The sequence below is a fragment of the Pseudophryne corroboree genome, chromosome 12, assembly GCF_028390025.1.
Source record: "Pseudophryne corroboree isolate aPseCor3 chromosome 12, aPseCor3.hap2, whole genome shotgun sequence".
Taxonomy (NCBI): domain Eukaryota; kingdom Metazoa; phylum Chordata; class Amphibia; order Anura; family Myobatrachidae; genus Pseudophryne; species Pseudophryne corroboree.
In genome coordinates, this window is record NC_086455.1 from 112305714 (window position 1) to 112322241 (window position 16528).

The 16528-nt window shown below is 47.7% G+C and overlaps 1 protein-coding gene across 7 annotated transcripts in view; it reads left to right on the forward strand.

Annotated features, from left to right (window-relative positions):
* Window positions 1-16528, forward strand: part of RALGAPA1 (Ral GTPase activating protein catalytic subunit alpha 1) — a 669595-nt gene that overhangs the window by 114427 nt on the left and 538640 nt on the right. For all 7 annotated transcript variants that reach the window (XM_063947861.1, XM_063947860.1, XM_063947862.1 and 4 more), the window contains exon 4: window positions 6569-6626. In XM_063947861.1, the coding sequence (XP_063803931.1) occupies window positions 6569-6626 (58 nt within the window). The remainder of the gene's footprint in view (window positions 1-6568; window positions 6627-16528) is intronic.

Genomic DNA, 16528 nt, shown 5'->3' on the forward strand with positions numbered 1-16528 from the left:
CACAGAGGGCAAGGATTTCGCTCCTCTGGTGGCTGCAAATGCCTCACCTTCTGTAGGGCCGCAGGTTCGGAATTCAGAACTGGATCCTTCTGACCACGGATGCAAGTCTCAGAGGTTGGGGAGCGGTCACCCAGGGGGAAACCTTCCAAGGAAGATGGTAAAATCAGGAAGCCAGTCTTCCAATAAACATTCTGGATTTAAGAGCCGTGTACAACGGTCTTCTCCAAGCGGCTCATCTTCTACAAGATCGGGCCATTCAAGTACAGTAGGACAATGTAACGACTGTGGCCTACATAAACCGACAGGGAGGTACAAAGAGAGCTTGCAATGTCAGAGGTGACAAGAATCCTCCTCTGGGCAGAAAGGCACGCGTTGGCGCTGTCAGCGATCTTCCTCCCAGGAGTGGACAACTGGGAAGCAGACTTCCTCAGCAGAAACGATCTCCATCCAGGAGAATGGGGCCTCCATCCGGAGGTGTTCGCAGACGTGACCAGTCGTTGGGGCGTTCCTCAAATAGACATGATGGCCTCACGTCTCAACAAGAAACTTTGGAGGTACTGTTCCAGGTCGAGAGACCCTCAAGCAGTGGTGGTGAATGTCCTGGTAACTCTGTGGGTGTTCAAGTCAGTGTACATGTTCCCTCCACTTCAACTCATTCCAAGAATTCTAAAGCTCATAAAGAGAACAAGGGTTCAGGCAATTCTCATTGCTCCGGACTGGCCAAGGCGAGCTTGGTACTCGGATCTTCTGGACCTACTGCTAGAAGGACTGTGGCCTCTTCCTCTTCGTGAGGACCTTCTGCAACAGGGGCCGTTCGCTTATCAGGACTTACCGCGGCTACGTTTGACGGCATGGCGGTTGAATGCCAGATCTTAGCCCGAAAGGGTATTCCAAGCAAGGTTATTCCTACCCTGATACAGGCTAGGAAAGGGGTAACGTCTAAACATTACCATCGCATTTGAAAAAAATGTGTCTTGGTGTGAATCCAAGAAATTTCCTACGGTGGAATTTCAACTTGGACGTTTTCTCCTCTTCCTGCAAGCAGGTGTGGATATGGGTCTGCGTTTGGGATCCATAAAGGTCCAGATTTCGGCCTTATCCATTTTCTTCCAGAAACAATTGTCTGCCCTCCCTGAGGTACAGACCAGTTCCTGCAATCGGATTGGTTTGAGCCTTTACAGGAGGCTGAGGTTGAGTTTCTCACTTTGAAGGCTGTCACTTTGTTGGCCTTAGCTTCTGCTCAACGTGTGTCGGAATTGGGGGCTTTTTCCTGTAAAAGCCCCTATTTAATCTTCCATGAAGATAGAGCGGAGCTCAGGACGCGTCAGCAGTTTCTTCCAAAGGTTGTGTCGGCTTTTTATATCAACCAACCTATTGTGGTGCCAGTTGCTACTGACTCCTCAATTACATCAAAGTCCTTGGATGTTGTGAGGGCTTTGAGAATCTATGTGAAGAGGACTGCTCGTCACGAAAATAGGACTCTCTGTTTGTACTGTATGATCCCAAGAAAATTGGGTGTCCTGCTTCAAAGCAGACAATTTCTCGCTGGATCAGGTTCACTATCCAGCATGCATATTCTATGACAGAATTGCCGTATCCGAAATCGGATAAGGCCCACTCTACTTGTAAGGTGGGCTCTTCCTGGGCAGCTGCCCAGGGTGTCTCGGCTCTTTAGCTTTGCCTAGTGGCTACTTGGTCAGGGTCGAACATGTTTGCTAAGTTCTACAAGTTCGATACTTTGGCCTCTGAGGACCTAAAGTTTGGTTAATCAGTACTGAAGGATCCTCCGCGCTCTCCCTCCCGTTCTGGGAGCTTTGGTACATCCCCATGGTACTAATGTGGACTCCAGCATCCTCTAGGACGTAAGAGAAAATAGGATTTTAATTACCTACCGGTAAATCCTTTTCTCGTAGTCCGTAGAGCAGGCTTTTTCAACCAGTGTGCCGTGGCACACTAGTGTGCCGCGACCAATTGCAAAGTGTGCCGCGGAGCCAGAGCAGCTTCCTGTACCTTCAGAGTGAACTGTTGGCCCGGGCTCTTCTTAGAGGATCAGTCGTGCTCCGGCCGTGACGTATGCCTTGAAGACACAGCGGTGTGATATCATAGGTCATGGCCGCCGCATCACACCACTCAGCCAGCCGACCGGCCTGCATACACATCTTACAGTTCCCGCCTGCATACACAGCTTTCCTTGCCCACCTACATCCACACCTGTCCGACCGCCCACTGCTCCGTATTCGCAGCAGTCCACTATGAACAACCCCGCCACTGAGGGACAGGGAGGAGGACAGCTGAACAGTAGGGGCTAATATTTGGGTTTTTTCTTCTCCTGTGGGGAACAATAGGATTTATGGGGGGAACAATGTGAATAATTCATGTGGGGAGCAATAGCATTTATATAGGGAGCAATATTATTTATGTCTGAGCAATGTGATTGTTTTTTCTGTGTAGGCCAATGTATGTGTGGATTTTTTTTTACCATGTGGGCCAATGTGTGGTTTTTTTTTTTTTTCTGTGGGGAACTGATGGTGTGCCTTGGCAATTTTAAAATATGGTATGAATCTCGCCACTATCTGTGTATAATCCTTCTCTCGAAGGTGTCCGTCTCATCAGTCACAGTTTCTAGACTGAGTCTGGTAGGAGGAGCATAGAGGGAGGAGCTAGCCCACACACTCAAACTCTTTAAGTGCCAATGGCTCCCGGTGGACCCGTCTGTACCCCATGGAACTAATGTGGACCCCAGCATCCTCTACGGACTACGAGAAAAGGATTTACCAGCAGGTAATTAAAATCCTATTTTCACAGGGGAGGCCTTATTCCGTGAAGAAGTCAACAAATGGATATCTCAGACTATGGCCGGAAAATCCACATACTTGCCGTCAGCGCTCCCCGTACTAGGCGTATCTATTCAGGGCCTGCTCTGCAGTCCTTACGTGCCAAATTCAAAAACAGAGGTGCCTCTACGGCAGCCAGAGGAACTCATGGTAGGTTTCGTAAAACAACAGCCGCTACCAGCGCGTCCCAGCCTGCAAGTGCTACCGCCACTAAACCCACCGCATGATTGGCGGCCCCTTTTGACGGGCAAAATCCAGGTGGGTGCTCAGTTGCTACACTTCGCCCAGGAGTGGGCGCAGACATGCAGAGATCCTTGGGTAAGGGTTCTCGTGTCGCAAGGGTATCGCCTGGAATTCCAAGAGCTTCCCCCTCACAGATTTTTCAGGTTACGCTTACCAGCTTCACCTGCAGCAAAAGTTATCTTTCAAGAGGCCATTCGAAGACTTCTTTCAGCAGAAGTAATTGTACCAGTACCCCCTCAGCTAAAAACACAGGGGTTCTACTCAAGTGTTTTTGTGGTTCCCAAACCAGATGGATCAGGGTGCCCAATTTTGAACCTCAAAAACCTGAACCCTTATTTAAGGGTCTTCAAATTCAAAATGGAATCACTGAGGTCGGTGATATCCAGCCTGGAAGACGGGGAGGTTTTAGTCTCACTAGACATCAAGGATGCGTACCTTCATATCCAAATTTGGCCGCCTCATCACGCGTTTTTACGCTTTGCAGTGCTGGACCAGCACTACCAATTTCAGTCTCTGCCCTTTGGCCTATCAACGGCTCCGAGGGTGTTAACAAAAGTCATGGCGGAGATGATGCTTCATCTACGCCTGAAGGGTATCAACATAGTACCTTATCTGGACGACCTTCTGATAAAGGCGAGCTCCAGGGAGAAGCTGTTACACAGCATAGAGGAGACGGGGCAATTGCTTACGAATCACGGATGTAAGTCTCATCTTCACCCGTCCCAGAGAATCCAGTTTCTGGGTATGATTCTGGATACAGTGCAGCAGAAGAAGGTGTACCTTCCGAGGGACAAGGCCTTGACCATCCAGAGTATGGTCCGCTCACTTTTGAAACCATGGAACGTGACCATCCACCTCGGCATCCAGTTGCTGGGCAAGATGATGGCCTCATACAGTACGTAGGTTCCATGCCAGGCCGTTTCCACTAGATCTGCTAGACAAGTGGTCAGGATCACATCTCCAGATGTAAGAGCGGATAAAGCTATCTCCAAGAGCAAGAATTGCTTTGCTATGGTGGCTTCAGATGCCACACTTGCTGGAAGGCCGAAGCTTTAATGTCCAACCCTGGACACAACTGACAACGGATACCAGCCTCAGGGGCTGGGGTGCAGTGACCCAAGGGGTCCAATTCCAGGGGAGGTAGTCACACCAAGAGGTGATTCTCCCGATCAACATCCTGGAACTCAGAACAATTTACTATGCACTTCTTCAGGATTTCCTATTGCTGCAGAATTACGCAATTCAAGTGCAGTCGGACAATGCCACAGCAGTGGCAAACATAAACCAACAAGAAGGAACGAGAGGCAGGCCTGCAACGCGGGAGGTGTCAAAGATAATCCATTGGGCGGAGTTACACGCAAGGGCAATCTCGCCCATATTCATTCAAGGAGTGGACAATTGGGAAGTAGACTTCCTCAGCAGACATGACTTTCATCCAGGAGAGTGGGGTCTTCACCCTCAAGTGTTTCAAATGTTAATCCACAAATGGGGTTGTCCACAGATAGATTTGATGTCATCACGCCTCAAAAGAAAACTCATCTGTTATTGCTCCAGAACAAAAGATCCACAGGCAACGGCAGTGGACGGTCTCACAGCCCCGTGGCCATACAGGTTGGTGTATCTGTTTTCTCCAATCCCTCTCATTCCAAGAGTGCTAAAAAGACCAAAAAAGGAGAGAGTTTAGGCGATTCTTGTCACCCCATATTGGCTCAGAAGGGCTTCGTATGCGGACCTCCTGGAACTGTCTCTGGAGGATCCATGGCCGCTCCCTTTGAACAGGGACCTGCTACAACAAGGTCCGTTCATCTATCCAGACTTACAGCGGCTACGTTTGACGGCATGGAGGTTGAGAGGGCGATTTTGAAAAAGAAGGGTTTTCATCCCTCGGTGGTTTCCACCCTGATGCGAGCCCATAAAGGGGTCACGTCAAAACATTATCACCGCATTTGGAAGAAATATTTTGCGTGGTATGAGAGTAAAGGTTATCCTCCTGTGGAGTTCAGCCTGACCAGGTTTCTCATTTTTCTGCAAGCAGTGGTTGATCTGGGCCTATGCTTAGGTTCCATTAAGGTTCAAATCTCCGCTCTCTCCATTTTCTTTCAGAAACAATTGGCATTGTTGCCTGAGGTGCAGACCTTTTTACAGGGTGTTCTGTGCATTCAGTCTCTGTTTGTTTCTCCCACGGCTCTGTGGGATTTGAACGTGGTTTTGGCTTTTCTCCAGTCGGACTGGTTTGCACCGTTGCATACGGTTGAGTTGAAATACTTGACATGGAAGACGGTCACGCTGTTGGCCCTGGCTTCCACTAGACGTGTGTCAGAGTTTGGTGCTTTATCCTGTAAAAGCCTGTATTTCCTATTTAACAGGGATAGGGCTGAGCTTCGGACTCGCCCACAGTTTTCACCGAAAGTGGTGTCGGCTTTCCATGTGAATCAGCCTTTTGTGGTTCTGGTTTTAGGTGACACCTCCATTGCCCTGTGTTCCTTGGACTTGGTGAGGGTGTTGAATGTTTATGTCAGAAGGACTGCTAGTACCAGAAAGACAGACTCATTGTTTGTCCTCTATGATGCGATCAAAATTGGTCGCCCTGCGTCTAAGCAGTCTATTGCTAGATGGCTTCAGTTGACTATTTGCCAAGCCTATACTTCGGCGGATTTGCCGGTTCCGAAGTCTATTCAAGTCCACTCGACAAGATCGGTGGGTTCCTCCTGGGCGGCTGCCGGGGTGTCTCAGCCTTGCAGTTGTGCCGAGCGGCTACCTGGTCTGGTTCGAACACTTTTGTCAAGTTTTATAAGTTCGATACTTTGGCCAGTGATGACCTACAGTTTGGTCAGGCGGTTTTCAAGGGGTCTCGGCACTCTCCTACCCGTTCTGGGAGCTTTGGGACTTCCCCACAGTAAACTTCAGTTCCCAGTATCCACGAAGGATGTTAGAGAAAATAGGAATTTGTTACCTACCGGTAATTCATTTTCTCGTAGTCCGAATTGGGTACTGGGCGCCCGCCTCAGTGTTTCGTTCCTGCCTGCCGGTTAATGTGTTGTTAAGGACTGCTTGGTGCTGTCCCTGTTTTTTAGTGGTTAATTTAATTATCCGGGTTAAAACAACATTTTCCTGGGATGGTTCTGTTTTGTTGCCACACTTGTTACATTAATCATATGCCTTCTTCGAAGTATGTTCCGTCTCCTAGGGCACAGTTTCCTAGATAAGTCATGGGGAGGGGCATAGAGGGAGGAGTTAGCACACAGCAGAGTTTTTTTTTTTCATGTTGCAGTGCTCCTGCGGACCGCTCTACACCCCACAGTAAACTTCAGTTCCCAGTATCCACTCCGGACTACGAGAAAATGAATTACCGGTAGGTAACAAAAGCCTTATAACTCGCATTACATTAGTGTACCCATTGAGTACGGTGTATTTTGTTTTTGCAATGCTTTCCTAAAATAAAAACTACAATTTTCTTATAAATTTTTTTTAATCTTTTTTCCCTGTTTTAGAAAATTTTGCAGCTTCTTCCTGAAAGAATTCACCAACGATGGCAGCATCACAGCATCAGTGAGTGTCTGCTTGTTTAGTTGGGCCTTTTCTATTAAGAGTGCACCTAATACCACAAGTTACACCATTCATCTAAACTGACTTTTATTTTATATTGCATTTTTTATTTACCTTTTCTAACTCTGTAGGCAACAGTATGCAAGGTCGACCACACTTAGGTTGACAGTGTCTCTGTCGACCACTATTGGTCGACATTAAGTCGACATGGTTTCTAGGTCGACATGACAGAAGGTCGGCATGAGGTTTTTTCACTTTTTTGTGTGTCGTTTTCTGCGTACAGTGACCGGGAACCGCAATTAGTGCACCGTGTACCCTCACGGGCAAGTGTTACCGTTCCCAATTGTAGTCCTTGTGGATCGTAAAGTATGAATAAGTTCAAAAAATGAAAAAAATATGTGAAAAACTCATGTCGACCTAGAAACCCTGTCTGCCTAGGCATTGTCGAACTAAGTGTGGTCAACCTAGAGACCGGATACCGTTTGAAAAATATAACCTTGTAGCTGTGTAGTTAGTGACACAAAATAATTAGTAAAGTCACTTTCTGTTTTAACACTTTAAAATGGACAAATAATGTTTTAAGGCCAGTAGATCTTATTTAAGGTTGTTAAGTTCTCTTTAACTCTTGTCTTTCGGTGTAATGGCTGTTTTTTTATTTGTTTGTGACATTTCATGTGACGTGGCGTTTTCCTTCTGTAGTTTCTGCTAATTGTATTGCAAATTTGTAACACCCCATGCCATAGCAGCTGTATCCTTAGGTGGTGTCAACCAAGTGCTATTCACTCCATGTTTAAAGAGTATGGTCTAATCGCTGTAAATCTAAAACATTAATTCCTATGAGTAAAACGTATAGCTTGTGACAGGTGCATTATACCCCTTTCAGACTGACAAATATTTCCTGGGTTATTGCATATGAACGCGCATCAGCCTGGGAATTTGCTCAGTGTGAAAGGGTCCTGAAAGAATATCCTGGGTCGAGCGTCCCGGCATTTCATCCCAGGTCTCGACATGGGTTGAATCCGGAATCGACCCCGCGTGGTGTGGTGTGAATGGGCCCTACCCGTTATTCAGTACACGGGACTGTTAAAAGGCTTCTCATTGGAGCTTTCTTGGGCTCAGAAAAGATGATGTCATCATCCAGAGCCTGGGAAAGCGGAGGAGACAGGCAATATGGCGACCTAGACAGATCAAGAGATCAGAGAGCTGCTCAGCATAAGGGGGGAGGAGGAAATAAAGAGACAGATAACAGGCTGCAATGCTGGGAGCAGGCCCCACCCCTCCCTTTGCTTGCCTATTGTGACCTCATCTATGTGAGCCAGAAAAATGTCCATTTCTCTAACGTCCTAGTGGATGCTGGGGACTCCGTAAGGACCATGGGGAATAGACGGGCTCCGCAGGAGACATGGGCACTTTAAGAAAGAATTTAGATTCTGGTGTGCTCTGGCTCCTCCCTCTATGTCCCTCCTCCAGAACTCAGTTTGAATTTGTGCCCGGACGAGCTGGGTGCTTTTCAGTGAGCTCTCCTGAGCTTGCTGTGAGAAAGTATTTTGTTAGGTTTTTTATTTTCAGGGAGTGCTGCTGGCAACAGACTCCCTGCATCATGAGACAGAGGGGAGAGAAGCAGCCCTACTCTCTGAAGCTAGGTCCTGCTTCTTAGGTTACTGGACACCATTAGCTCCAGAGGGATCGTACACAGGATCTCACCCTCGTCGTCCGATCCCAGAGCCGCGCCGCCGTCCTCCTCGCAGAGCCGGATGACAGAAGCCAGGTGAGCATGAGAAGCAAGAAGACTTCGAAATCGGCGGCAGAAGACTCCGGTTTTCACTGAGGTAACGCACAGCACTGCAGCTGTGCACCATTGCTCCCACACACCTCACATATTCCGGTCACTGTAAGGGTGCAGGGCGCAGGGGGGGGGGGGGGGGGGGTGTGCCCTGGGCAGCATTGGGACCTCTTGTTGGCAAAAGTGAACATATATACAGTTGGGCACTGTATATATGTATGAGCCCCCGCCAAGAAAATACATATTTAAGCGGGACAGAAGCCCGCCGTCGAGGGGGCGGGGCTTCTTCCTCAGCACTCACCAGCGCCATTTTTTCTCCACAGCTCCGCTGAGAGGAAGCTCCCCAGGCTCTCCCCTGCAGATACACGGTAGAAGAGGGTAAAAAGAGAGGGGGGTACATAATTAGGCGCAAAAATCAATATAAACAGCAGCTACTGTGTTAACATTAAGTTACTGTGTTATTCCTGGGTTTATAGCGCTGGGGTGTGTGCTGGCATACTCTCTCTCTGTCTCTCCAAAGAGCCTTGTGGGGGAACTGTCTTCAAAAAGGGCATTCCCTGTGTGTGTGGTGTGTCGGTACGCTTGTGTCGACATGTTTGACGAGGAAGGCTATGTGGAAGCAGAGCGGGAGCAAATGAATGTGGTGTCTCCGCCGACGGCGCCGACACCTGATTGGATGGATATGTGGAAGGTTTTAAATGATAATGTTAATTCCTTGCATAAAAGGTTGGAAAAAGCTGAAGCCTCAGGACAGTCAGGGTCTCAGCCCGTGCCTGATCTTATGTCGCAGAGGCCGTCAGGGTCTCAGAAGCGCCCACTATCCCAAATTGTGGACACAGATACCGACATGGATACTGATTCCAGTGTTGATTACGATGATGCAAAGTTACAGCCAAATTGGCTAAATCCATCCATTATATGATTATAGCAATTAAGGATGTGTTGCACATCACAGAGGAAACCCCAGTCCCTGACAAGAGGGTTCATATGTATGGGGAAAAGAGGCAAGTGGTGACCTTTCCCCCTTCACACGAGCTAATTGAGTTATGTGAAAAGGCTTGGGAATCTCCAGATAAAAAAATGCAGATTTCCAAACGGATTCTTATGGCATATCCTTTCCCGCCAACGGACAGGTTACGCTGGGAATCCTCCCCTAGGGTGGACAAAGCTTTAACACGCTTATCCAAGAAGGTAGCCCTGCCGTCACAGGATACGGCTACCCTCAAAGATGCTGCGGATAGAAAGCAAGAGGGTACCCTGAAGTCCATTTATACACATTCAGGTACCTTACTGAGGCCAGCGATCGCGTCGGCCTGGGTGTGTAGTGCTGTAGCAGCATGGACGGACACCCTGTCTGAGGAACTTGATACCTTAGACAAGGATACTATATTAATGACCCTGGGGCATATAAAAGACGCTGTCCTATATATGAGAGATGCTCAAAGAGACATTAGTCTACTGGGTTCTAGAATAAATGCTATGTCGATTTCTGCCAGAAGGGTCCTGTGGACTCGGCAATGGACAGGTGATGCCGACTCAAAAAGGCACATGGAGGTTTTACCTTACAAGGGTGAGGAATTGTTTGGGGAGGGTCTCTCGGATCTGGTCTCCACAGCTACTGCTGGAAAGTCAAATTTTTTGCCATATGTTTCCTCACAACCTAAGAAAGCACCGTATTACCAAATGCAGTCCTTTCGATCACAGAAAAGCAAGAAAGTCCGATGTGCGTCCTTTCTTGCCAGGGGCAGAGGAAAGAAGCTGCACAACACAGCTAGTTCCCAGGAACAGAAGTCCTCCCCGGCTTCCACAAAATCCACCGCATGACGCTGGGGCTCCACAGGCGGAGCTAGGCCCGGTGGGGGCGCGTCTCCGAAATTTCAGCCACAAGTGGGTTCACTCCCAGTTGGATCCCTGGGCAATAGATATTGTGTCTCAGGGTTACAAGCTGGAATTCGAAGAGATGCCCCCTCACCGATACCTCATATCGGCCATGCCAGCTTTCCCCCTCGAGAGGGAAATAGTGTTAACTGCAATTCACAAATTGTATCTTCAACAGGTGGTGGTCAAGGTTCCCCTCCTCCAACAAGGAAGGGGTTATTATTCGACCATGTTTGTAGTACCGAAACCGGACGGTTCGGTCAGACCCATATTGAATTTAAAATCCCTGAACATGTACCTGAAAAGGTTCCGGTTCAAGATGGAATCGCTGAGAGCGGTCATCGCAAGCCTGGAAGGGGGGGATTTTATGGTGTCTCTGGACATAAAGGATGCATACCTTCATGTCCCCATTTATCCACCTCATCAGGCATACCTCAGATTTGTGGTACAGGATTGTCATTACCAATTACAGACGTTGCAGTTTGGTCTCTCCACGGCTCCGAGAATTTTTACCAAGGTAATGGCGGAAATGATGTTACTCCTGCGGAAGCAAGGGGTCACAATTATCCCATACTTGGACGATCTCCTCATAAAAGCGAGGTCAAGAGAGCAGTTGCTGATCAGCGTAGCACGTTCTCTGGAAGTGTTACGGCAACACGGCTGGATTCTAAATATTCCAAAGTCGCAGTTGATTCCTACGACTCGTCTGCCTTTCCTGGGCATGATTCTGGACACAGACCAGAAAAGGGTTTATCTCCCGATAGAGAAAGCTCAGGAACTCATGACACTGGTCAGAAACCTATTAAAACCAAAACAGGTGTCAGTGCATCACTGCACTCGAGTCCTGGGAAAGATGGTGGCATCATACGAGGCCATTCCCTTCAAAAGGTTCCATGCGAGGACCTTTCATTGGGACTTACTGGACAAATGGTCCGGATCACATCTTCAGATGCATCGGTTAATCACCCTATCCCCCAGGGCCAGGGTGTCTCTCCTGTGGTGGCTGCTGACTGCTCACCTTCTTGAGGGCCGCAGATTCGGCATTCAGGACGGGGTCCTGGTGACCACGGATGCAAGCCTCCGAGGGTGGGGGGCAGTCACACGGGGAAGAAATTTCCAAGGTCTGTGGTCAAGTCAGGAGACTTGCCTTCACATCAACATCCTGGAACTAAGGGCCATATACAACGCCCTACGTCAAGCGGAGACCCTGCTTCGCGACCAACTGGTTCTGATTCAGCCAGACAACATCACCGCTGTGGCTCATGTAAACCGACAAGGCGGCACAAGGAGCAGGGTGGCAATGGCGGAAGCCACCAGAATTCTTCGCTGGGCGGAGAATCACTTAAGCGCACTGTCAGCAGTGTTCATCCCGGGAGTGGACAACTGGGAAGCAGACTTCCTCAACAGGCACGACCTCCACCCGGGAGAGTGGGGACTTCATCAAGAAGTCTTCACGCAGATTGCAAGTCGGTGGGAACTGCCACAGGTGGACATGATGGCATCCCGCCTCAACAAAAAACTACAGAGGTATTGCGCCAGGTCAAGAGACCCTCAGGCGATAGCTGTGGACGCACTGGTGACACCGTGGGTGTTCCAGTCGGTCTATGTATTTCCTCCTCTTCCTCTCATACCCAAGGTGCTGAGAATCATAAGAAAAAGAGGAGTGAGAACAATACTCATTGTTCCGGATTGGCCAAGAAGGACTTGGTATCCAGATCTGCAAGAAATGCTCACAGAGGACCCGTGGCCTCTGCCTCTAAGACAGGACTTGTTGCAACAGGCGCCCTGTCTGTTCCAAGACTTACCGCGGCTGCGTTTGACGGCATGGCGGTTGAACGCCGGATCCTAGCAGAGAAAGACATTCCGGATGAGGTCATCCCTACGCTGATAAAGGCTAGGAAGGACGTGACAGCTCAACATTATCACCGTATATGGCGAAAATATGTTGCTTGGTGTGAGGCCAGGAATGCCCCTACGGAGGAATTCCAGCTGGGCCGTTTCCTTCACTTCCTACAGTCAGGAGTGACTTTGGGCCTAAAATTTGGTTCCATTAAGGTCCAGATTTCGGCCCTATCTATTTTCTTTCAAAAAGAGCTGGCTTCTCTACCTGAAGTTCAGACGTTTGTTAAGGGAGTGCTGCATATTCAGCACCCTTTTGTGCCTCCAGTGGCACCTTGGGATCTTAACGTGGTGTTGAGTTTCCTGAAATCCCACTGGTTTGAACCACTCAAAACGGTGGAATTGAAATATCTCACATGGAAGGTGGTCATGCTACTAGCCTTGGCTTCGGCTAGGCGTGTGTCAGAATTGGCGGCTTTGTCACATAAAAGCCCCTATCTGGTTTTCCATGCGGATAGAGCAGAATTGAGGACCCGTCCACAATTCCTGCCGAAAGTGGTTTCATCTTTTCATATAAACCAACCTATTGTGGTGCATGTGGCTACTACTGACTTGGAGGATTCCGAGTTGCTTGATGTGGTCAGGGCTTTGAAGGTTTATGTAGCCAGAACGGCTAGGGTCAGGAAAACAGAGTCTTTGTTTATCCTGTATGCTTCCAACAAGCTTGGTGCTCCTGCTTCAAAGCAAACTATTGCTCGCTGGATCTGTAACACGATTCAGCAGGCTCATTCTGCGGCTGGATTGCCGCTGCCAAAATCAGTTAAGGCCCATTCCACTAGGAAGGTGGGCTCTTCTTGGGCGGCTGCCCGAGGGGTCTCGGCATTACAGCTGTGCCGAGCGGCTACTTGGTCGGGTTCAAACACTTTTGCAAAGTTCTATAAGTTTGATACCCTGGCTGAGGAGGACCTTGTGTTTGCTCAATCGGTGCTGCAGAGTCATCCGCACTCTCCCGCCCGTTTGGGAGCTTTGGTATAATCTCCATGGTCCTTACGGAGTCCCCAGCATCCACTAGGACGTTAGAGAAAATAAGATTTTACTCACCGGTAAATCTATTTCTCGTAGTCCGTAGTGGATGCTGGGCGCCCGTCCCAAGTGCGGACTCTCTGCAATACATGTATATAGTTATTGCTTAAATAAGGGTTATGTTATAGTTGCATCAGGGTTGACCTAATGCTCTGTTGTTGTTCATACTGTTAACTGGGTAAGTTTATCACAAGTTATACGGTGTGATTGGTGTGGCTGGTATGTATCTTACCCTGGATTACCAAAATCCTTTCCTTGTACTGTCAGCTCTTCCGGGCACAGTTTCTCTAACTGAGGTCTGGAGGAGGGACATAGAGGGAGGAGCCAGAGCACACCAGAATCTAAATTCTTTCTTAAAGTGCCCATGTCTCCTGCGCAGCCCGTCTATTCCCCATGGTCCTTACGGAGTCCCCAGCATCCACTACGGACTACGAGAAATAGATTTACCGGTAAGTAAAATCTTATTTTCTAATGACATACATATGTAGCCTCCCGGACCGGCGCGCGGATGAGCGGCTGCTGAGGGAGACTGCTCCGCCAAGCCGGCTACCCTGCCTTCCCTTTACAAGGCTATTAAGCCTCTCTACAACAGCCCACACCACCGGCGATTGCAAGAGACAAGTGCCGCTGTATGGAACGGTACTTGTCCGTCATGCCCGGAAAGACGCGCACCAAGAAGGAGAGGGAGCTGAGACGCGCCCAAGCTAAAATGGCGCTAGACGCTGTATCCTCACAGCAGCAGCAGGAGGGGGCTCATCGTGGTCCGGATGATTGCTCCCGCTCGGCGGATTCAGACGAATCGTCGGAGGAAGACTCCCCTCCGGCTCAGCAATCTAAAGGTGGGAGTGCTGAGGCACAGGCAGTGGGGGAATTGCTTACTGATATAACACGGCAGTTACCAGTGACACAGTTTGATCACACTGACATGGTGCAGGCTATTACACAAGCTATTAGCCCTATGTTCAAAGAACAGACCACTGATATCAATAACAAATTAGCACGACTAACACAGAGGGTCCTTGGTATAGAACAACGTCTTGGAGAGACATTTACTGATGTGGCTAATCTCAAGAAATCTACTTCTAAGAACACGAAAGATATTTTACAATTACACAACAAGATCCAAGATTTAGAGAATAGATCACGAAGAGGGAATCTAAGGATCATAGGCCTACCGGAAACGGTCAAAGGTCTAGAGTTATTTGATTTCATAAAGAAGTCGCTGCCAGCTTTACTTCATGTGGAAGACAGGTGCTCTGATTTGATCATTGAACGAGCCCATAGGTTAGGGCCGATAAGACCACAAGAGGGAGCCAGGCCCAGAGCAGTGATATTTAAACCTCTGAATTTCCTCCACAAAGAATTAATGTGGTCTGCTTCTCGCAAGATAAAGCAGTTTACATGGAATGGGCATAAAATTCTATTATTTCATGATTACTCGGCAGAGCTGTCTAAGGCCAGACGTGATTTTGCCCCTATATGCTCCCGTCTTATCCAGGAGAATAGGAAATTTGCCCTCTTGTACCCGGCGCGGCTGCGCATATACCAGGGTTCTAAATTCGTTGACTTTTTGTCTCACATTGATGCAGAAGCATACCTTAAAGAGGCTTCAGAGGCCGGAGCGAATAATTCCAGGATGTCTGACTGTGAATAATCCCGCAGATAATACCGACGGTTCTTTCTCTGACGGAACATTTGACATACATATGTATTTGCAGGGATTTCCCGGGATCAGTGTAAACGGGGCTGTCCTGGGTCGATCCCAGGTCTAAGTGCAGTGTGAAAGGGGTCATTCCCAGGTTGTGTCCTGGGATGCGTCCACAAATACATTCCCGGGTGTGACTTGGCTCTGTCAGTCTGAAAGGGGTATTTAATTACTCAAGTTCTTTACAACACTGTTAGCAATGTTATTGACCAGTGTTCAGGTACTCGGACATTACAGGTTGGTTTTATAAGGTTTGAGTTCTAGAAGCGCTGGAGATTTCCACTTTTAAAATTGAACATGAGCACTTCTAAAGCTAAGGCAGTGCCAGCATTCAGTGTAAATGTGTGACACCAGCCTTTAAGTACACGTAGTGTGTGTGCGCAGAGAGTGAAAGGGTTTTATCTGATATGCAATCATCACAGGGTACAGACATGAAAGCTGTAAAACATACAGGAGCCTCCTGGTGTTCCTTGGCAAGTCTGGCTATGCCACTTGCACCTTCTCCTCACTAGAACTGAAGACTATAGAAACCTTGCGTGCTCTTAGTTGCAGTGGTACAGTAGTTGTTGCTGTTATTTCAGCCATCTCGGCGAGACAGGAGACTATAAGAAGACATTATTTCCTCATACCTTGCATGCTAAAGTAGTTGCTATCTTGTTCATGCGACTGATTTTAAAAATTATTTTTATCTTATTGTGGTATATGTTGGCCACCAATTATTGCTTCAACAAACTGTTTAACTGAATAATCCACACTGGGTAGTTGCACAGTACCTTATATGGAGGTCTCATTTTTGACTTGGAAAGGCTTTTCACACAATGGGCGTGATCCAGAGCTGTACACACTTTCCTGGACTTCATACTAGTATTTTCTGATCACTTGAGAAACATATCATCGATACTAAGGGGGAATTCAATTAGCCGTGGTAATTTACTGAGGCTTGATCCCCAGGGCTATCCAATTAGTCCCGATGCTGGCACTTATTGGACATTTTTTGGAACCCTCTGAAATCCCAGATAAGTGCCGTGTTTTTGCGGCCGCGATCATGAAAACACGTAGGTTCAGGAAGTTATCAGGATTCTTTTTTTTTTTTTTGTGTGTAAAAAAAACAAAAAAAAACGTAATCCCGGTAAAGCTTTTTTTTTTTTTTTTTTGCACAAAAAATTTCCATGCACAGTTGAATTTCACTCTGTATTTTGTGTGTGTATTTATTAATATTTATATTTGCTGCAGTGTGTATGAATGAATATTTAAAGAGTTATACATATTGGTGACGTGGGGACATAGCCTATTTGTTTGCTGTGTCAAATTATGTCTTTACAATGTATTCTTGCATCTGAATATAGGGCCTAATTCAGGGTTGATCGCAAAAGCAAATTCTTTCTCTAATGGACAAAACCATGTGCACTGCAGGTTGGGCAAATATAACATCTGAGTTACAACATAAATAAATAAAATATAACAAGTTAGATTTGGGTGGGTTATCTTGTTTCTGTGCAGGGTAAATACTGGCTGCTTTATTTCTACACTGCAATTTAGATTTCTGTTTGAACACACCACACCCAAATCTAAAGGGGGGTACTCACGGAGCGATATTCTAAGCAATCTGACTAAATT